General features: G+C 47.7%; 1 protein-coding gene across 4 annotated transcripts in view; it reads right to left on the reverse strand.

The window, feature by feature from the left end:
- The window catches only part of LOC142582829 (cubilin-like), a 45764-nt gene that overhangs the window by 18836 nt on the left and 4636 nt on the right, over positions 1 to 22292 (reverse strand). Inside the window, exons 2-6 of one of the 4 annotated variants that reach the window (XM_075692897.1) lie at positions 19499 to 19529; positions 15365 to 15607; positions 11431 to 11637; positions 9162 to 9392; positions 7464 to 7601 (exon numbers count right to left, since the gene is read on the reverse strand). In XM_075692897.1, coding sequence (XP_075549012.1) covers positions 7464 to 7601; positions 9162 to 9392; positions 11431 to 11637; positions 15365 to 15607; positions 19499 to 19529 — 850 coding nt within the window. Of the gene's footprint in view, positions 1 to 7463; positions 7602 to 9161; positions 9396 to 11430; positions 11638 to 15364; positions 15608 to 19498; positions 19530 to 22292 lie in introns of all 4 variants that reach the window. The other 3 variants (XM_075692892.1, XM_075692907.1, XM_075692916.1) reach the window with 3 other exon arrangements.

Here is a 22292-nt window from a genome sequence, read left to right on the forward strand (position 1 = left end):
GCTGCCGAGCTGCGAATTATGAACATGCCGCCGCCAACACTCATTCACGTGCATCAAGGCTAATTCAAGCAGTGCGCACAGTTCCCTCTCCCCGCCCCAATGCTTCACAAAGCACGAAAGGGGTAAAATAATAGGGGTGTTTTTAATGCTTCAATGGCTGTTTGCGCAGTAAACGCGGCTTCCCGTCACACAACCATTCGCTGTAGCCGTCCGGCCTTACGCTCGGTACAGGAAATAGAAACATTCTGGCAGCGGAAAAAAAATTTAGACCGTACAAACCTGTATATAATACAATGAATGCGCCAAGTATACTTTAATGTGCAAGCCTTTGGAGCTGTAAGACTGCGACTTGCAAGCGTCTTTCCTGCTCCAAACCTGTTCTTGAGCCGGATTTCTCCACTGTCATTCCGCAAACATGAGCGTGCTCACCAAATTGTCTGCATCGCATGCTCTCACACGCACAGAATGCGCGCATTCCCCGTTCGCATATTTGTACACATGTACAGAATACAATGCACTCGACGTAGCAATAGTTCATGACAGCTTGAAGGTGTAAACAGCCAAGAAACAATCAAGTGGTCAAATGAAACGTATATACATATAGAGAAGCATCAATATTCAAGGAACACAGCCCGTACTCACAAAGCTTTACGTTCGTAAGCGCTATTTGCCATTGGCCGCTGGCCTTCGTTAACAGTATGTAAAGCGTCAGCATTGACTGGCATTTGCTCGTACGAGCAATTATAGCCTTAAGAGGTTTTTTGTGATTACGGGTCTTGGGTAACACAAAACAACGCACACCGAGCGTTAGCCCTTGTTCCCCTGTCGACCTGTGTTGCTTCTGCGCCATTCCAAACCCTCAAGCTGTCGTTACGTACAACTTGTACGCAAACATTTGCGGTTTTTTTTTCGCTAGCTCATGGCAGTGCATTCTTTGCAAAAAGCGGGACACGTCAGTCAAAGGCGCATGCGCTTTGCCCGCTTAGCTTGCGGAGCCATCAAAAGCAAGCGGCCGTGCGGATAACGATGCCTTTCTGCTGCAGAATAATGGAACTGCAACAGGAGACAACCAGCGAGCGAGCAAGCGAAATGACTTCTGTGCTTGGTGTGCAAGCACTCCCTCGCATTTACGAATCGGCTCCACAAGCCGCCACGTTTTACGTCACTTCTTACTAGGTAGGGGTGTACGATTAGTGATTTTTGAGACCGAATCGAATACGAATCGAATATTGTCAGTAACGAATCGAACCTAATATCATAATTTTCGAATAGCTTACGAAGAATGAACAGCCGTTATCGCAGTAATTATAAAACGTTGTTCACATCCTAATATTCTTAAAAATCACAAGTTTTTGTCACTACATCGTACGTTACGAAGCTTTGTTTATTAAAAAAAATATACAGAAATTCAGGGAATTGTCTACAAATGTGTAAGCATTCTTTGGCTTGGCTGTTACTTAGCTTTTGATTTTGTTTCCCAAATTTAAGTTGGCCCACCCCCAAATATAATCTCGGCGCACCCCCAAATGAAAGTTCACTTACCCCCAAATTTAACTTGGCCCACTCCAACATTTCGAGGTGGCCCACCCCTACTATAGGCGTCCCCATGCATTTTTTATGGAGTCCTATGGGTAAGCTGTCACGCTTTTCGCGTTACGGACACGATTTCGCTAACAAAATTATCTTTTATAAATTTTTCATTGCGATAGCAATTATGCGGACACTCCAGGCGCATTTCGGCCATCGCCAACCCCGTCAACCCTGTCGCCGCGCCGCCCTACGCTGTATGTGCGAGTGAAAGCGTGCGAGGGGAGCCAACGATCGCGGCTCAATCTTGCTCGTGCGAAAGGGAAGAAAGCGGGGAGGAAGCGCGCCGTCTTCCGTCGTCGCGCGCGAGGCACCCAACGTTGCGAGGCACCGGGGAGGGGGTGGGGTGGCGTTCTACTCCGGCTGCAACTGGGCATGTGGTGGCTGCGCGCGGTCGCACAGCCGTACCTTGAGAGCGATCTGCGTTGGGGGCAAAGTCTATATTCACGGACAACCTTCTGTGGCTGTGAAGGGAAAGCTACGGGGGCGGAGCTTCTGTAGATGTGTTACCGCGCCAAGCAGTCCATCAGCGTTTGATAGTGCTTTTGGTTGCTCGGAAGCGGCGCTGAATCTACGCAGCTTCCACGTGCCACGGTTTCGCGTTTGACCAGATGCGGAAGGGAAAAGCCGGAAAATAAGTGAACTTTTACATTCAGTGGTGTGTTTTGCTTTATTTAATTGCTGCTAATAAGGTGCTTATGTTTTCGCTTCCCCAGCTTAAGCTAACGTGGATGAAAACGCGGGACTCTTTTCAGAAGCGTTCTCACTTGTACGCGCGTTGCCTCTGTAGCTTTCCCTTCATAGCCACAGAAAGTTGTCCACGAGTATAGGTGCGTCAGCGGCTCGTAGCTTTGTGCGTGCTGTGGGTTCTCTGCGCTCAGTTTGCGTTGAGGCTATATACAGCATGGAGCAGCACATACTTCGCTCGCAGTTGCTGCCGCGTTCCCTCACGGCAGCGTTTTGACATCGAGTGTCCGCGGTCATCGAGTGTGATGTGTTCAAGTTTGCTGTGCGCGCTGACACCATGCTTGTTAATTTAGTTAGCGAGCGAATGCTTACAAGTTTATACGACCAATAAAAGTACTATCCTTACTTCGTATGGCTGTTTGCTAATTTGCTATCACAGTCGCTGCTTCGCCTTTCGGGCGAAACTGCAACTTTTTTTTCAATTGTTCCTTATAGCTTATAAAGCTATCAATCTACATTTACGATATTATAACGATTCAATGTCCTAACTTCGCAAATTACGCATTTTTGAGCAGATACAAGGCATTGCACTTTTCGTGTTTCAGATTTTGCTGGACCAAATAATGTTTACGAATTAAAACACAAATGGAGCATTAGGGGCAAACAAGTAGTTTCTTTGCACGCACATGACTCTTCAGAGAGTGCTAATCATCGTTGTATAGCCTTTAATGTGTGGCTACGTAAGCAGCTTAGCCTACTCCATCCACTACACAAGTTATAACGTTTTATGTCTATACTATGCCTGCGGGGGTGAAAGTTTACCGTGCTTTTGCTCCAATTTTATGATTAGGTGGGCATAGTTGACATTTTGAAATATTCGAAAAGTATTCGAAAAATATTGGAATTTACGAATAGTGGCTATTTGATTCGAAGACCGAATCGAATAGGACCCTATTCGATTCGTTATTGATTCGTCCTTCAAAAGTTTCGAATATTCGCGCACACCTACTTCTTACACAAGTCACCTTTGTGCACATCTGTGTGTGCACATTTGCCCATAAGGGCGCTGAATAACTTGCGAATGCTGAAGTGCTCATATTGTGTCATGGTATCGCGTGAGCGCACGCTGTGCTCGCATACGAACTGCATACATTATACATACTGTACGTAGCAGAAACAACTGAACCTATATTGCAGTATTGCATCGTTGCCTCAATTTTTCATCTTCCTCTCCCTGTACCTCCCAAAACCTTTACCCCGGCGAGAGGTAGCATGCCAAAGGTATCCTCTTCCGGCCAATCTCTCCACCTTTCCTATAATCACAATCTCCTTTATCTCTAATCATACGCGTGAGGCATCGTTCCAGTGCTTCGATTCACAAAGTAACCAGCAACTCCCCTGAGGGAGCAATTCTTATAGCTCAATTTTGTCAAAAAAAGAGCAAGCAATTTGGGAAGATCCTACATGTAGTCTCTGGGAGTGATACATGTTTAAAATTTTGGCCCTTACGCGTGTTACGACTCCACTGTTACAGTGGTAACTTCTGGCCGTCTGTAGTATGGTATGGTATGAAGAACTTTATTTAGGTCCTGAGGAATCAGTCTGGGACTGATGCGGGCCGCTCCCACGTCAGTAGAGAGAGGCCGAGCCCCTCTGCCGTCACACGGGCCCTCTGACAGCCCAGAGTTGGTCCGCCAGCACTTCACTGTGCAGCATCCGCTGCCACCACTGTTCACCTCGAGAACATCGCCGTCTGTAGTAATAGGGCAAAATTTTCCTGAATGACGAATGATCATTTTATACTCTAGCAGCGTGCCATGACATGCGTTGGTTATGAAGATAACTTTGCAACGCGCCTTTTAGTACAATGCAGTTACTTTGACAGTCCATACACACGAAAAAGCTCCTTGTTTCACTAGTGAGTTATTGAAGAAATAGTCGCAGTTTCGCCTGAAATACGAAGCATCAATTGCGATAGCAAATTAGCAGACAGGCATGCGAAATAAGGATAGTACTTTTATTGGGCCTATGAACTTGTAAACATTCGCTAGCTAAATATTGACAAGCATGGTGTCAGCGCGTTCAGCAAACTTGAACACATAACACTCGATGACCGTGGAGACTCGCTGTCAAAACGCTGGCGTGAGGAAACGTCGCAGCAACAGCGAGTTAAGTGACCTTCGTGCTGTCTATCGCTTCAACGCAAACTGAGCGCCGAGACCACACAGCACGCACAAAGCTGCGAGCCGCCGAAGCACCGAGACTGTCCGCAACGCAGATCGTTCTCAGGACACGGCTGTGCGACCGCACGCAGCCGCCACATGCGCAGTTGCAGCCGAGGCAGAACGTCCTCCCCACCCTTCCCTCCCCCCGGTGTCTCGCGCGCGACGGAAGATGGTGCGCTTCCTCCACGCTTTCTTCCCTTTCGCGCGGGCGACATTGATCGGCGATCGTCGACTCCCCTCACACGCTTTCACTCGCACATAAAGCGTAAGACGCGTGGCGACTGGGTTATCGCCCTTAGGATTTATACGGAACATCACGGCGACGGCAATGGCAGAAACGCGCCTGGAGGGTCCACATAGTTGCTATCGCAATAAAAACACACACAAGCAGAAGTTTTACCTTCTTGTGGTTTGTATTGACCATTACAAACCGGCAACATCAGCCTTCGTTTGGCTTTCCCGTCAGGAGTTTATAGCAGTGCTAGAACTTTACCAATTTTTACGACGCCTCAAGTGCAGAGTAAAAGCTGAATAACATAGCTTTTAACATAGCTAACATAACAGGCATTTGATAATTTACCTAAATAAATAAAAGAAAACTTACAGATTGTACAGGTACGGTCTAAGACACCGTCTCAATGCGCGAGCTGCCATGAGGGAAGAATGCGAGAAACTGGCACGTGACGCGCGCGCCACACGTCTCAAAGAGCTAGTCGGCTGGAGAACGAGACAAGTATGCGTGCGATCGTGACCTAATGGTTTGAGCATCGGGCTGCAGTGCTGCAAGTCGGGCATTCAATCCCACCGCAGGCCGCACATTTCTTTATTACAGGTGCCCGAAACGGGACGAGACAGAGACGTACCTATCGCACATGTGCCTTCAATGAGACAAATAATGCTTAGCATTAAATGTAGTTTCACTCAAATTGCCGAGCAGTGCGTAGCTATGCGAGAGGGTCACCCTTCGTACAAAGCAAGCCAGAACCTGTTTCCGGCGAGTGTGTTTTGGTGATTAGTGGAAGAAATTCCACCATCCCTCAATGTGGCGCGCTGTATCACCGCGTGAGAGAGCTTACCCCATCTCTGTCAACCGTCGCGTGGTGCCATATATGCAATTCGCCTTCCTAGCATGTTACCGCCGTTTACGTGTATGCGCTGTGCAGGAAATGCGATGCACCACTGCCGTATTCACGTAAATGCAGCTCTTGATGAGCTAACTAGCATCCTGTGTGCAATATAGGCAGCAAAATATTACAAAGGACCGGGACGCCACGAAAGTGCTAACAGGGGACTTGCATAACTCCGTTAGATACTTCTATGTCGGTTTTCATTTTGAGATACCTGCTTTTTTGCCTCCGAACAAAAGTACTCGGCACAATCTGAAGATGACACCGAAGTGTGAACGAGCATATATGTCACGGATGTTGCGTAACAGAGGTCGCTGTGACACATTCTGCGGTCATTCAGTTAAAAAAAAAAGGAGGGACAGGGAGGATACGAAATGTTGTGTGGTTTTAGCATAGCGCAGGAGTCACAGACACGCATGTGACAAAGATAAACAAAGACTGCACCGCTTGAAGAACGACAGATAACAAGGAGGTACCACCTCATCCAGTGAAGTAAGAGGCATCTGCTTGCGCTTTTCTGGCTTGACATGACATACGAATAGTGGTCCGGTTGAACGGAGCAATTTCTTTCACTCGATTCTATTCATTTCTTATCATCCACCGTTCACAACCACCAGAATTTGGTGATAATGTGGGCGGAGGGCCGTTAGTGTAACTGACGAAGCGCGAGAAGGTAATATTACTGGATGGAAACGTCACATTGTTCCGGCCTCGTATCCTATGATAATGTACTGAAGGTACGCACGGTTACGAAATAATCGATAGAATTTTAGATACGTTCAGATTGGCTAACAAATGTGCGGCTGGAATGACCTAGCTTAATATAGGCTAAGCGTGCCTAACTGCATGATTAAGAATTACTGCTACCGTCCAACGGCAAACTGATGTCGCCAAAGTTATAATATTCAAAGCAACAAGCATTTACACTGATAAAGTTTAGGGGAACTGGGGTATCCGAGTAAGTTACGCTACTCAGGTTGCAGGAAACACGACGGATAGAGGAGAGAGCAAGACGGAAAACAAAATTCGATTATTTCCTTTTTCTTTTTATCAATGCACGAGTTTCTATTAGGAAATTATTGCACTGTTCAGCAAGGGAAACCGAAGGCTTCGTTTCGCACTTGGTGTTGCGTCTTGTTGTCCCCTTTATTCGTCTTGTTTCCAGTAACCTGGGTAGAAAAACCTATATGGAGAAGAACAACGTACTAGCCTCTAAACAAGACTTGCTAAACTGCGATGAATGATGTGAATGGGTGCGGCTGCAGTGAAAGCAGTGAACGCGTGTGATTACAATTAAAGCGGCGAGTTCAGCGTGCAAGTTAAAGCTCATGCGGGACACTCCGTTGACCAGCATGGGATACAGAATAGCAGGGCACCTACGGCAACAGACATGACCTCACCGGGTGCATACTCCGACGCTGTAGCGTCAGCCGCAGGAGCGACGTTGCAGTGGACGCATAGGAACGCTGGGGTCGGGAGGAAGGACGTGTGCGGCGGGGAGTGGCACGTGGAGGGGCCGAGCGGCTTCAAAGCTGCACAGATGTCCTTCGCGGTGGTGCAGGAAGGTGTTTGCTCGAGTCCAGCGCCAGACTGTCGTGAACGCTTTCATGCATGTTATGTTCGGCCATGCTGGCTTCGGTCGCGGTTATTCACTTCGTGTAGTGGATCAGACCACCAGCCCGCGACGAACGGAACACCCGTGGCGACCCATGAAGAATAGACGTGAGGTCCTGTGACCTGGCGCCACGGATGCCCCGAAGGCGTCGCGAATATGGCGCTCTGAGAAAGGCTTTTCCCTTGCGCATCGCGCGGGAGCTGGGGCTCGCGCCACACGCACCGAGGGGTACCTGTCCCTGTCCCCTGCAGGAGTTGGGCCTCTGCCGCAAGAATATGTTGAAGCCCTTGCCAGAGCCGTACGCATCGCTGACGAACTTGAGCCTCAGCGTCTCCGAGCCAGGGGCGAATTCCAGCAGCTCTGGAGGGCAGCAGTGGAAAAGGAGGTTGGCGCGCACATCGCAAGGCGTTCAAATCTGTCACTTCCCTGGCTACACCTACTGCAGATAAAGCTCCTTCAGCTACACTTCACAAGCAAGTCCTGTGCACTTACGTCCGAGTATTTCGACTGTCTATCCTTCAAACGATACCGCCAGTTTTCGCTATCGTTTTCCTCTTCATGTCTTTTCCCCTCCCACAACCCCTTGCCTTTACGTAAGTTCACGAAAGAGTTCAGTCCAGTTGTGCTGAAGAGCCAGCAAGAGAACGTGGAGGTAGAGTGGCGTTCTAGTATTTTTTTTTTTTGCCAAACACTCTTGCTTATTTGCCCCTTGTTAGTTACGACGGAAGCATGTTAACTAAATAGCACTGCAATAAGTTTCCTTCTAGCAGCATTTGGCATTGCCTAAAAAATCATTATGCGACGGAATAAGGCTCTCAGCGTTCTTAACTCCCGATAATTCGCGCTGGTCGGCGTTACTTGCTTAAAGGTGCGCCGGAGCAGCTGTGGACAGCGGATCTTGGCTAATATAGGGAACCACGAAAAGGGAAACGCGAGGCGAAGTGCATTACTATAATTAACTTGCGGGTACTTGCCCCTTTGTGTACTTGCACAGCGTCGATGTCATTTTGTACTGGCCGATTTTTTTTTTCACGAGACGAAGATTGCCATTCTACACGCTATATCTATTAGATTTACCGGCTCATATCGCACTGAAAACGCATTGAATGAAGTGTTCAGTTAGAAAATTATCTATGCAAAATTCAATCTGGCACGTTTTTCTTCGCATAGAAGGCAACTTAGCTAACACAGTTACATTGTTCCTATTTTGTTCCCGGCTACTCCCCATTTGGTTCCTTGCTTTCCCTCACTTTACTATATTTGAGGCTCCTGCATCTTGCAGTGCTATTGTCCTGTCCGCATTTTGCAGTGTGACTTGTTTTTCAGAGAATGTATGCTTGTTTTGTAAGAGAACTAAAAACGTGAATGTTAGTGTATTTTGACTCAGACAATGTTAACCTACGAACGCCTAGCTGAAAGCTACAAGCATATATCCGAGTAGGTCGGCTACATGAGCTCTGTAACAATTAACTCGGTAACGCGGAGCTTCCCCGGGCATGTGTGGTTTCTTACTGCAATACAGCTAAGACTTGTGGTCTGAGGTTAATTTTACGACAAGACGTTATTGGTGGCAATATTGAGGATGCGCCGTCTTGGCTATAGTGACGAACACAAATGCCTTATGCGCGGGCTGACAAATATTGACGAGACTCACTGGCCACATAAAAGGGGCCATCAGGCCTCTGTCTGTCGGCACCATAAAGAAGCGCGGCGTTTCGATTCCTGTCACTGCTAGCTGTTTCTGCAGGCCCTGCGCCAAGATCTCCTGTCCACATTTCACTGCCCGACGCTGCCTCCTTGCCTTAGGATATGCAGGAACGGGCTAGCGAGCCCCCTGGTCATGTGCAGGACCTATACACTTTCTGCTGCACGCATGCAATCTGGCACACTGCATCATAGCACTTTGGATGGCGCTCTCACTGGTTCCCGACACTTGGCCGCAGAACTGCGTCCCGTCCGGCAGCTCGAGATAGTCCCTGAAGCAGTCGCGCTGGTTCAGCTCGAAGTCCCGCACGTCGAGTTCAAGCTGGCAGACGGAGCTGTCGGCGCGCCACACCCGGTACAGGCAGTACTGGTTCGGAGGGTAGCCGTACGGGTAGCCGGGCGACGACAGCACGTGCGTGTAGCCCAGCACGTCCCGATCGCACCCACCTGCTGGGGGCGCCCGTGGCACGTGAGCAGCGCTCCCTCGAGGCGTATACCCGCAGGGTTACTACGCATTCTTTCGACATCTCTGGTGTTGTGCTGCAGGACTCATACACATTTTGAGCGAACAGCTTCAAGAAACAACACTGCGGTGCAGTCACAGTAGAGACAGAAAGAGGTTTGCATCTTCAGCACATCGAGTGATATGTACCCTTCAAGGCCACCGAAGGTACCGAACGAGCGCTCACAGACGGGCTGCGGATTACTCTACAGACAACCTGGGGTTCTTTAGGGTGCATGGGTGTACCTGTGGACGTCTTTGTAATCCACCCACCGATGAAATGCTGTCGTCACGACAGCGTAAATGACCCGTGGTCGTTGGGTCAGTGACGTAGCAGAAAACATTTGGTGTAACACGACAACTTGAAACACACTGGATACATCATTTGCAACAGACCAACCAACACGTACATAGGCATGACATAATGTGAATTCTATTAAAGCACGCTTTTCTCCAAGCCTTCTTTCTTTGTGTGGCTGATTAGAAACATCAGGTCTTTGAGCTGATATTGGTTATGCCGCACGTGATCCCGTGCTGTGACAGTCTGTGATAGACCGGCTGTGAACGCGTGTCTATGCTCCCTGTCTCTCTACTTCCTTCTTATCTTTCTACCTCCCCCGCCCTCGTGTAGGATGGCAAACCAGATTTTACCTTCTGATTAACCTCCCTGCCTCTCCTCTTTCTACTCTCTCTTTATCTTACGGTGACATACAAACCGCCTTTATGAACTTATTTTGAGTGGCGTTGTATCGCTGCATTTTCCATAAAACGGTGGCTTGCTTACTCGGGTTGACGAGGGTCACTGTAAAAGCAGCAGAGTCCTATGAAATCACGTTTTCATTGGTCGCATATTTTGTCTTTGCGATCACGCCACGAATCAGTGGCGCGATTGCAATAGACAGCGAGACAGATTGATATTTTTTACGTTTTAAGACACGGCCATCAACACGACCAATAATTCGGTCTCAAGTGTTATTTCTTGTTGATATTTCAGTCCTTGGTCACACCAGAAGGGCTATAAAGACAAAAGCAAACAGATCTTTGGGCATTTTGGGCATGCAAGATTATTCCCATTTGGTTTTGTGAAATATCCCCCTACAATTTGAGCATGCCGATTACAGAACATAACTTTTTCAGCTGACATCAGACTGTAAAAAAAAACGCATAAAGCCAGTCATATTTTATATAATTGTGCAACGGCCGTTTGCATGTGTTTTTGTGTCTCTGATGCGTTGAAATAGAGATATGTGGTCAAGAAATGCTCGCCGGAGACAACACGCGGTACTCCTCTCCAAGGGTTGATAGCATTTTCGTTAAAATATAAGGGACGTTTTGTTCGTTTATCCGGTGTCATTGCTGGGATTACAGAAAGAAATAAAAAAAAATGTTGAAAGACTTTGCAGTGCACCCTCCACTAAACAGTAATCAGTGTGATCGCTGAAGGCTGCAAGCAGACGCTGCAAAGGTGCCGCGAACGCACAGACGAGAAAAAATGGGCAAGCAAACATCACGAAAGCGACGTTATTTGCAAGAATCGAGAGCTCAAAAAAGAAAAAGAAAAGCGGCATAAGGCAGAAAGAAGCAGAACGCAGCGTTGACGAACAATTACATTGATGCACTATACGTAGGAAGGAAGTGAACGGAGCCTTTCCATCGTGTGCTTGATTGCATAAGCCTTTAACTATTTTCTTGTTCTATCATAGAAAGCACAATAAATACGCACAGTAATTAGTTGGCGCAGTACCTGCGTGCTTCTTCCAGACTTGTACTGCCTTTTTGTGCCTATTCTATTTCATTTTTGCATCAGATGCCGTGAGTTAATTATTGCCGACATTATGCTGGTCAGCCTATTGTGAAAATTTTAGCCGTCACTTCAGTGGCATGCTCTATTTCCGCTGTCGTAACGGTAAACGCCCGTGGAAGATGCTGTTTCTTAGTCGAGGGAGTTTCACATCACATGCTCGCGCATGCCGCTGCTCTCACCGTTTCCGAACTGCGGCTGCGGCCGGCCGAGCGGGGCGAAGTCTTCCGGCTGCGAGTCGGTGGGGAAGAGCGGGCTGTCCGGCAGGTCGTCGGTGCACGAGTCACGCACTTGCTCCACTCGGATCATGAAGCCCCGAGCATTCTTGGCCTCATTGCTCGAGAAGATGAACGTGAAGCTGTTGTGGCGCCGCGATATGCTCACCGTCTCTGCGAGGACAGCGAGAGGCGTTCTTCACCTCCAGGATCGAGCTACCACGCACTCGCATTCGCAATCACTTACAACGTTGCGGAGCAAAGACTCCTGCTCCACCGGATGTCTGCAATCTGTCAAACCAGAGACAATTTCAAGCCGATACGTCTTTGTACAGCGCATGCAAGGCTTCTGTGCCGCACACTGAACACTGCTAGGAATGAGCGATACCATTACGTCATCGTTGCATTTTCTCAACATTTGCATCAAAAATGAGGTGAAAGCAGTATTATGCACATCTGAAGAGCCTTGAAGTAGTGTCTATTCGTGATCCCTGCGATCCTCAACACATGCTTTGTTGCCACCTGTGCCACTGCCGCGTATTGTGTATGTCGTTGTACTATTGTATCGTCTACCTCTCCCTGCCCTTACCCTGGTGAGGAAGGAGTAGCAGGCTGGAGACACGCTCTGCCGGTGGACCTCTCCTCCTTTCTCTTCACTGAAACCTCCTTCCTCCTCCTGTGTCACTGTGAGTCGCAGCAGCCATCTATTTCGAACCTGTCTTTGGTCGCTGACTAAAGACGCGCGTTGCTTGGACATAGTGAAACATGACCGAAGCTGAGACGTCTCAGTTGCGACAATGACGCCGTTCGTTGTAAGACACATAACTAGTGTACAAGAGCGGGGAAGTACACAGGGTTCGGTTGACTAAGGTTACTGTAGACTGGCACTCGGCTTTTGGCGGATTAAAGGACTCGAAAAAGGCACTCCTTCAACTGTGTGGCCAACTGGCGGCACCCCTCGCAAGCACATTTCCTAATGTAACTTGAAATCATGTATAATTTTCTTCGTGAAATTCAGTGTTTGAACATCAGCAGTCAAAGGGAGACCGAAACAGAATATCAGATTGAGCTGTAAGAGCAAAATAATATCCTACAATATCAAAACCGCCACTGTTACCATGAAAAGTGGTGACGCCGCGCTGCCTTGAAGTTCCCACACCAGCTTGTCATGACGTCATGGATTTCGACAGCATCTATTCTGGTCTAGTTAATCTAGTTAATTGGTTATCGCCAAGAAATGACGACATTGCATTCTAAAGGAACTTAAGACTCGACGTGCCAACTCTTGATAAGGTTCCGGCGTCAATACGAGAAAATACCTTGAAATACACGACGTCATAGTGACGAACCGGTGCAAAGGTTTCCGCGCAGAATTAAAAAAAATTGAAGGTCTACCTTTGTTTCTTCAATCCATTCGTGTGATAACAGATGTAAAATAACAATTAGCTATTTTAACAGCGAAAATACAAGCGTGCGGTGGCGAAAGTTGCAGTTAGCACTCCCTTGTAGGTTATCTTGAAAACTATCACGCTGTCTATCTATCTATCTATCTATCTATCTATCTATCTATCTATCTATCTATCTATCTATCTATCTATCTATCTATCTATCTATCTATCTATCTATCTATCTATCTATCTATCTATCTATCTATCTATCTATCTATCTATCTATCTATCTATCTATCTATCTATCTATCTATCTATCTATCTATCTATCTATCTATCTATCTATCTATCTATCTATCTATCTATCTATCTATCTATCTATCTATCTATCTATCTATCTATCTATCTATCTATCTATCTATCTATCTATCTATCTATCTATCTATCTATCTATCTATCTATCTATCTATCTATCTATCTATCTATCTATCTATCTATCTATCTATCTATCTATCTATCTATCTATCTTTAGTTCTTTCTTTTCATCTTAATATTTCCGTTCCCCTGCATAGGCTCGCGAATCACATTACTTCTCGGGTTACTTTTCCCTCCTGCCAGCACACACAAACTTCTCTTTTCGCTATTTGTTCCATCCATATGACGTGCCCGATACTTCTGTAGGAAGCATCTAACGTTGAATTACATGAGAATGATGCACACAGTTTTTAGGGCTGATCATGCTGCTTGGTACTGTGTCGTTCTGTGTCGTTGTTATTAATACGTAATTGTTATGTGAAACTTTGGTTCGTTTGGTGTTTATTTTGCTCTTAAGAAAGTTCCCGCCCTGAGTAAAACTTGACAAGCACTAAAAGACTGAGCTCAACTGTGAATATAATTTGCGTGCGCGGAGACCGTCGTGAAGGGTTCTCAAGTGAAAGAGAATAATGACATCTTTTCAATTTGTGGAAAGCTGGAATTTAGTGTACGACTAGCTCAGCGTACAGAACAGGGCGAACGATAAATCAGCTTATTATGCGGCAGCTGATTCGGCAGTGACAAGGCTATTTGCAAGGCTATTTGGTAACCTTCACGCATATTGGATAAAAATATCTCAGCCTTTTCAAAGGCCACCCCAGAGGAGCGTTCACCGCATTCAGCGACAATATGCAGAGAAGCCTGACACCAGAAAGGGGTCGGGTCGACTCTGATTTTAGCAAGAGCTCGCACTTTCGTGTTATGCAGATCCTTAAAAAAACTTTCAGTGCGTTTTCAAAAGTTTCTTCATTGAAGCTTTTATTGGCGAAAATAAACAAATACTGCATAGACTCGCCCTCGGAGTCTTCGCTGGCAAAGAACTGGCCAGAATTTACTATTTGCCTTCGTTGTTTTTGCTGTTTCGCAATGAGCGACTTTATTACGAAGAATCTCTATCCATCCGCAGGTCCAGAGGAAGTACAGTGATCAAGCATCAACATGAAATAGCTTGTTGACTCATGGCATAAAGCCTACGCCGCGACAGTGCGCGGCAGTACGCCATGTGGTGCCCGCGCGTGTCTCAACAAAGAAATAAGTGATGCTATGCAGATTCAGAACACGAACGACGAAGGGTTGGACAACAAGAACATAAGCACACGCGATCACTTCCTTGTACTTTGTCCTTTTAGGACGTCAAACGAACCTACAGACTGCCGTCCCGATCTAGTTCGAAACTCGATACAAAGCAGACTAGCCGTTTCTGTATTACTATGTTGAACAGTTCTCTTCAGAGAACTGCGGAAATGTGAGCCATTTCCGTTGCCCGCCGCGGGCGCCCGGAAAGCGAAATTCGTCGCGAGTGGCTCCACGCAGGAAACAACGAAGGCGAATTGAGAGGTGATGCGGCATCCGAGATAATCATCCGCCGGTCCAAACGACCCCTTTCAGTCGCCTCTTGCGACGTGGTATTTTGCAAACAAGCGGATCAGATCAGAAGCGTGCCCTGAATTATCTATAAACAAGGCATATAAATACATACATTCGCATAGACAAGAGAGAGAGAGAAGAACGGGTAAATACAGGAAGGCTGACCAAAGGAGATTTGGTTTGCTACCCTACGCTGGGCAAAGAGGGGAGTGAGAGGTGATGTAATAGGAAAGCACAGAGAGAAAACGAAACGTATGGGAAGCACAACATGCGAGGGCAGAGAAAAAAATTATAAAGAAAAAAAGCCAGAAGAAACGCTAATGAGAACACCTTGAGGTCGTAATAAATATGAATTCGTAGAATGTGGAAGGACACTATAGCACAGGATCTCACGTTTGCAAACGCAATAGTGGGCCTGGGATCAGACACCAATTCTACACTTGAGCTACAATATTCTACAACAAATTTTATTCAAGTCGTTCCAGTGGTTGTCCCGTGAAAGTATTTCTACGTTTTACATGTATTTGAAGAGTGAAATCGGAGTTGGCCCCGAGCTTTCTCTTAGCCAATACTATTCTAGAAATGTTTGAAGGAGGCAGAGCAGGACTCACTGACAGTGTCCGGCGGCAGGGAGCCGCACAGCTTCTGTCCGTCGGGCAGCAGCAGGTAGTCGTTGAAACAGTCCGCGCTATCCTCGAGCTCGAAGTCGTCCAGCGTCAGCCGCAGCGTGCACACGTCGCTGCCCAGCTTGCGCACCGTGAACTTGCACGTGCCGAAGTTTGCGTAGTCGCTCGGGTAGTTCGGGCTCAGGATCCAGCCTTCGGCGCTGTCCACCGTCGAGTCGCACGCACCCGCTGCGCGGTGGGCGACGCGCGCGCTCATCTTTTAGCGCAGCGTGTCGCTGAGAACCGCCGCCCGTCGAGCTCAGCGACATTCTCGGCTGCCGGGCTCGGCGACGGTTGTTCTCGTTTCCTCAAGCGATGTTCGGACGCACCTCACGGAATCACATTTATTTATTGGCCCCTTTCTACTGGGAATGCTGTAGTTCGTGTCGCGTTTCAGGAAACCGTTAGGCAGATATACAAAGGAGATTCTTGGGAGCATTAGAATGCCAGCTTGGGTGTGTTCGTACCGGCACATTTAGAAATCACATGCGCACGAAGACAAAGAGACAAAGAGGGGCCGTATTACGTAAAACTATTCCAATATGTTTTTATTCCAATCTCCTGACGTCAAATTTGCGTAACCGCCGACTCAAGCATCGGGCGGTCACCCGCAAGGTTGTCTGAACAAACCAATCAAATGCTCCCTTCGTTCATAGGAGGTCACTTTTGTTTGCTTGAAAAGCGAATAGCATTGCCTGCACTGAGCGGCTTGCCTTATCTAATCGGCTCACAAGAGGCGAGGAGCATGCTTAAGTGGAGAGGGATTCGATGGGGCCGAGCCACTGCACTGAGTATGAATAACCGGATGAAGAGGGTGGTGCCGGCGTCTGCGATTGGTCCGCTTTCTCTTACTTAGCTTGCGGTGGCTCGTCGACAATCGCGGCGGCATGCAACGGAAGCTTAACAATGACGCTAAAACGGATCCTCAGCAAAGAAGAGTTGGCAGAACGAGGTCGTAAACGTGCCGAAAGTTCTCGAAAGCGTTACACCGCCACGCAAAAAGTTTTATTACATGCAAATAAACCCATGCTCTCCGGCAGGGGCGAGTAGCCAGTGGCGGAGCGATCAGTGGCAGCCATCTTTTATTCCTTTCGGAATGGGGTAGCCTGCGGATATTCAGAAGAAAATTCAGTTTTGTTCGGCATATTAATGCACCTTTAACGCGTACGCATCACTTTGACGCGGTAAGTTTTTGCGGTGTTGTGACGTCGCGTGAGAGGCAGGTGAAGTGGGTGCAGCCCGAAAACTTTTGACCAATAGCCGAGGGCTAATGGCAAAGAGGCGTCGAATCAGAAATAACTATTTTTGTTTTGTTCGGTCAAAACATGTATAATCAGTGTGTACACATCATATCCGATGGGGAGCTATCGCGGTTTTCTTGACGTCGCGTGACAAACAGGTGAAGGGGAGGTGGTCCAAAAAAGTTTTTAACCAATCGCGGTGGGCTGGTTGCAGAATTGGAATAGAAAAGTTTGGAATAGTTTTACGTTATAGCGCGCAAGGAAATGTGCCGACATGTTTTCTTCGCTTTTCACCTTGTTTTTCGTGTTTTCTTATCGCTTTTCTAAGTTCTCTGTTCCCGTGTTATCCATGAAAATAGTTCTTCGGGTGCCTAAACTCCCAGCCGAAGTTCGTTCCATCTGCATGTAGCCACGGAATAAAGCGAATGTCTCATGGAACGCACTTTGGCCATACAATACAATTATTGCGCGGCGCAGGAAAGGCCCATGTCATAGAGAAATTATGCGCTGAAAGTACGTTGAAAATGCATTCATTCTGCTTGCAAGTTGAGAAAAGAGGGCAGGACTTGCGCGCTTGCTTTCTGCACTCTCCTCGGTTTATCGACTCGCTCTCGGTTTAGCGTGACAGCAGCAACCTGTCATAAATTTACGTAACAGCCCGTTTTCATGCCGCCACGGTGTTTTGAAATTCTTCGCGGCACTAACATGGCCGCTAAACACGCCTCGACTCACGAGGTTAGGAAAACTGAAAGTTCCGTGAGAACGTCCTTCGACGTGCGCTGTTCTTTCAAGTTCAGACGGGCCATAGAGTCTCGACTGCAAACGTCTTCATACCACGTCATGGACGCAGTCTCAGCATAGGTGAACAAAAAATACAGTACCGCTAAAACGCACAAGAAGTGTGTAAAGCACGTGATGACTTGAGCAGGGAAGGCGTAGGGGAAGGCGAGTAGTCGTAGAAAGTTCAGAAGTATGGTGTATTCTTTGACTGATTACCAAATTGAATGCAATAACTTTAATTTCTGTGATGCATTTGTTGTGTTTAATTTTCAGAACGTACTGAATGTTCCGTATAATCTAGAACACCTCGTAATTACGGTAAGCAGCAGCGAAGCAGGAACTGGGCCGGGATTTTATAACGATTTTGTGCCAATGCCACTTTTCCCGTTTCTTCAGTTGTGAGAGGGGCGTTCCACCCACGTTATTAGTGGGATCAGCTGGCCGTGAACGGTAGACGATAAGAGCGGCACGTGATCGAACGGACAGAATCATCACATTATATTAGACCCGGTATAGCCTGTTGTTCACCATATCGGCCATTTACGTTCATATTTATGTCTACCCGCCGTGGTTGCTCAGTGGCTATCGTGTTAGGCTGCTGAGCACGAGGTCGCGGGATCAAATCCCGGCTACGGCGGCCGCATTTCGATGGGGGCGAAATGCGAAAACACCCGTGTACTTAGATTTAGGCGCACGTTAAAGAACCCCAGGTGGTCATAATTTCCGGAGTCCCCCACTACGGCGTGCCTCATAATCAGAAAGTGGTTTTGGCACGTAAAACCCTATAATTCAATTCAATATTTATGTCTGTTTATTCTTGCAGTCCACGTTATGGCGCGCCTCACCGTCACTCCTTCTTGTTATTTGAAGGCGTTTCAATTTTATTCAAGACTTCTACTGAAAGATTGGTAATGTTGTATTCGTAGTTGCAACAGCTCTGATGATGCTGCATACTCTGTCTCACAATTTCATGGCAATGCAGCTAAGACTGCCCTGGCCATACGCGTATCTGCATGGCGTTCGGAACTGCGCGCCAAAACGTAGTTTGGATTGTGCAACGTGGGTGGTACAGCACGTTCTTCGTTGATAAGATTATTTATCCCCTGAGACTGACGTATCTTACGCACTTATCTTCAACAACCGCGGCCCTTATTACGTCTTTTTCGTGCAGTGTGTACGGGTAGTTTACGCCGTAAATGACAACCTATCAGCCACGAAATAAAACACAACAAAGCAAACAAACATAAAACAAAACGGGTAAATTAGCTTTCTTCATAAGGTATCCTGAAAGAATGTCGCAGGAAACTGTCTTTCTTTATATTGTAGCGGCGCTACTATCGCGTCCAAAGCAGGCGAAGAACATGGGCTCACGTGCAAGTAGCGCGAGCACAGAACACGCTAGCGCGCTCGACCTGAGCGGCCGCGGTGTCGGCCGCTCCCGAGATCCCGCGGCACCTTGGATGGCTGGCATAAATAAATTGTGGATACGGCTGCCTCTTCGTGCCGCCTTCCACAAGTTAGTGACCCGGACGACCGAACCTAGCCATGCCAACGTCAACCTACAATATATATCCGCAGCGTTTACGAACGCCTCGACGAACGCTAAAAGCGTTAGTTTGACGGACAGCACCGTAAGATGCGAATGCCGCGGTGCCAAGTGCAGCGTGCACTTTACAAGGCTTCCTATTCACTTGTGCAAAGCAACAAGACAAGGTAAGAAAACCGTGAAGCTGAATGCTTCAGAATTTTCGCTGGAGAAAACAGAAAATACGCCTGCATCTTCGGCTGACGCACCAGGTTTACATAGCACTCGCATAACTGAGAGCTCGGAAATTTTCGTTGTACAGAGGGCAGCGCTGTGGCCTGCCAATGAGGCACCGCGGTGGCTGAGAAGGACATTCTCTCGACTCAGCGACCTCCGCTACACGGTGCAAGCGCACGCTGCTGCGCACTGCTACCGCTCAGTGGCACACCACGCAAGCACAAAACTCGGCTGCAGGGAAAGCACGCGCACAGCAGCGGCCAAAGAGAAGGAGGGCAGTGTTGCTCCGTCGCTCACCTGTCTTGTACCTGTCAAGGTCCCCGGCGGCCTGCAAGAGTGGGCGAGAAAGAATGACCCATGAGTGGACAGGCGGCGGGCGACGACGTCTCGATGCCCACGGCTGCACTCTAAGTCGCGCCCCGGCGCGGCCATCACTTTTCCTCCACGCATTCGAGAAAAAGTGGGCGAAGAAAGTGTGCTTGCTCGCTGCGGCGACGGCGATGCTTTTGCGAAATCATTGTCCGCTCGCGCGCCTCTTTCCGCGCTGAACACATATGTGCCCAGGGGTCTCAGTGGCCCAAGGTCGGTGCGCGCGGACGTGTGGAACGGCGCGCGGATGGCACGCACCTTCGTCGCGCGCCACGGGCCCGGAAATTTCGTGAACAGATGCCGCTGCGTGCCTCTCGCGGGAAGGAGCTCGTGAAGTATGCGCCCACTTCTGATGCAGCTTCAGTGTGCTTATTTGCCTGGTTTAACTCGTTTAGCCTCTTTTATGATCTGGAATCGAAAAGCATCGTGCGAGTTGCCATGAACCAGCCATGGAGGCCCCGATAAGCGCGGGTCTTCCCATTCTACCTGGCCCCAGGAAAACAAAAGAAAAAAAAAAGAGAGAGAAAAGAAAGGGTATAAGTCGCATAGATACTCTACAAGCCGTCGACAAGCTCACTGCGACCAGTGTTGCGACAACGATATCGGGATGGGGCTCGTATAGAAGCTTTCGATAACTCGTTACCTTTTCGGAAAGCGAGCATTGCTTGATATACTAAATACGCAGATGGCACCAGTAGTCTCTGATGGTGTAAACAGCAGAATCTGCATTTTTCATGTGCTACTAAAGCTAGCGACCTCATCCCTTTTCGCAGTTTGTTTTTCGATCAAGCACTACAGCATGACTAAAACCTCTGGCGCATTATACGCGTGTTTTTTCATCTATGCGTTGAAAAGCTGTTGACGAAGCTGCTTGTAACTATAGGCCGGATATTTTTACGTTCTGACCTCTGTGGTCCTCACTTGGATACCACTACAATTGTAGGAAACTTAGCAAAGAAAAAAAATCCGTTGGGACGGACAAGTCAAGGAAACACGTTGCGCCGAAACAATGGAAGCTAGCCAGGACAACACGAAGCAAGATCTTATTTAGCTTGCTTCGGGGGGCGCTGCAGAAACTCCGAGCATGTTTCATGCACCTCTCGGGACTGCATGGCATCAGTCTTATGTAATGCGGGTTGACGCATTTTCCTGTTAGCCGGTAAAGATTCTATCGAGGCGTCGTAACTCGTCTGTTTTGAACATTTGAAGCACAGGAGAACATGTAGAGTTTCTGCAGCTGTTTTCAGCAGATGAGAGCATGCAGCTATTGCAGCTGTTCTCTATACTCCGTTCCGAACGTGCCGACTGAAGGAGGCGAAAAGGGACAAACATTCACAGGAATCGGCCAAGAAGGTAGAGTACCCATTCAATAGCTGCATCTCGCATACGCCCCACAAAATAATAATAATCATAATAATAATGAAAGAAGAAAGCGGATCATGGTAAGAACGGAATAATTAGCTCCCTCCAACCCTCGCCCCCCCCCCCACACACACACGCACACAAACACACTTCGGAGAAGAAGATAAGCGATAACTGTAGGTTTAATAGAGATAACTGTAAAAAGAGGGGCCGACGATAGCTGATTTTGACGTACTCTTTTGTGGTCCGCAGAGGTTGAGCTTACCTTCAACTCGCAGAGAAGCGATACCGTAGAGCTCTGACAGCATGAAATTGTTGAGGGCAAAATAACGAACCTTCACTGCTTCGGGCAGAGGGTACACCTGTGCATCCTGTGTGAGTGGTCATTGATTTCGATGTGATAGAAATGATCGAAAGTAGCGTCCATAGCAGATCTCAGTTTATCCTCTTTCTTCTTTCAGCTTCTTCACGTTTCCATCGCAACTCTCCCTTCTGCTCTTTTGTCGTCGGCTTCGGCAGTAATATTGCGTCTACTTGTAACGAAATAGGCAAGATATTAAAAAAGCATAACTGTACCTTGCAATGCAGAAAGAATTCGAAGCGCGAGCACTCATAGAAATTGAAAAGGCCACCAATTTTCATTAGATGACACAAAGAATACCTGCAAGTCAGTCCCAGCGTGGTTCTGTGGCGTTCGTTTTCCCACTCAGCTGATCCGAGTTCGAATCTTATGGCGTCAACGTTCCTTCGTTTTACATATGTTTTTTGCGTGACTGATGGCAAGACGGAACTCATCCCGCGCTAGCCATGGTTTCTCGTGCACACCCCTGAACCTATAAAAATCCTCTATAATGAACCGCTGCACCACTGAAGGAATGCTCTGCGCACTAAGTTGAGCTTGATAGCCGGCCGCTCGCTGGCGAGCACGTCTGACCATGTTAGAGTCCTTTAATGAAGGACTCTGTCATAGCTGTACTCGAGTTTTCGCCACCTAATACCTGCCACTTCAACTGCAGCGTATAGGTTGAGAAAACGAAAATGTGACAACGACAGCATTTTTCGAAAGCAAGACGTCTACTACGAGAGGATTCTGGTGCCCCGAGGAGGCGCAGGCTATATCTCCGTTTCGACATGCGTTAAAAGAAAAAAAAGAAACGAAGAAAAAGAATGACACAAAGATTTTGTTTTGACACAGACTCAAGACTGAAGCAGGGTTTGGGTACGAGCTAGTTGGTATTCCATTGCGAACATCACTTACCAGCGCGTACATATATAGACAGGGACCAAAAGAACGATGAAGACAAGCGCTGTTTTTACTTCGAACTGATTTTTATTTTGAGTAACACGCATATATACCGAG

The sequence above is a fragment of the Dermacentor variabilis genome, chromosome 1 (assembly GCF_050947875.1).
Source record: "Dermacentor variabilis isolate Ectoservices chromosome 1, ASM5094787v1, whole genome shotgun sequence".
NCBI classification, from domain to species: domain Eukaryota; kingdom Metazoa; phylum Arthropoda; class Arachnida; order Ixodida; family Ixodidae; genus Dermacentor; species Dermacentor variabilis.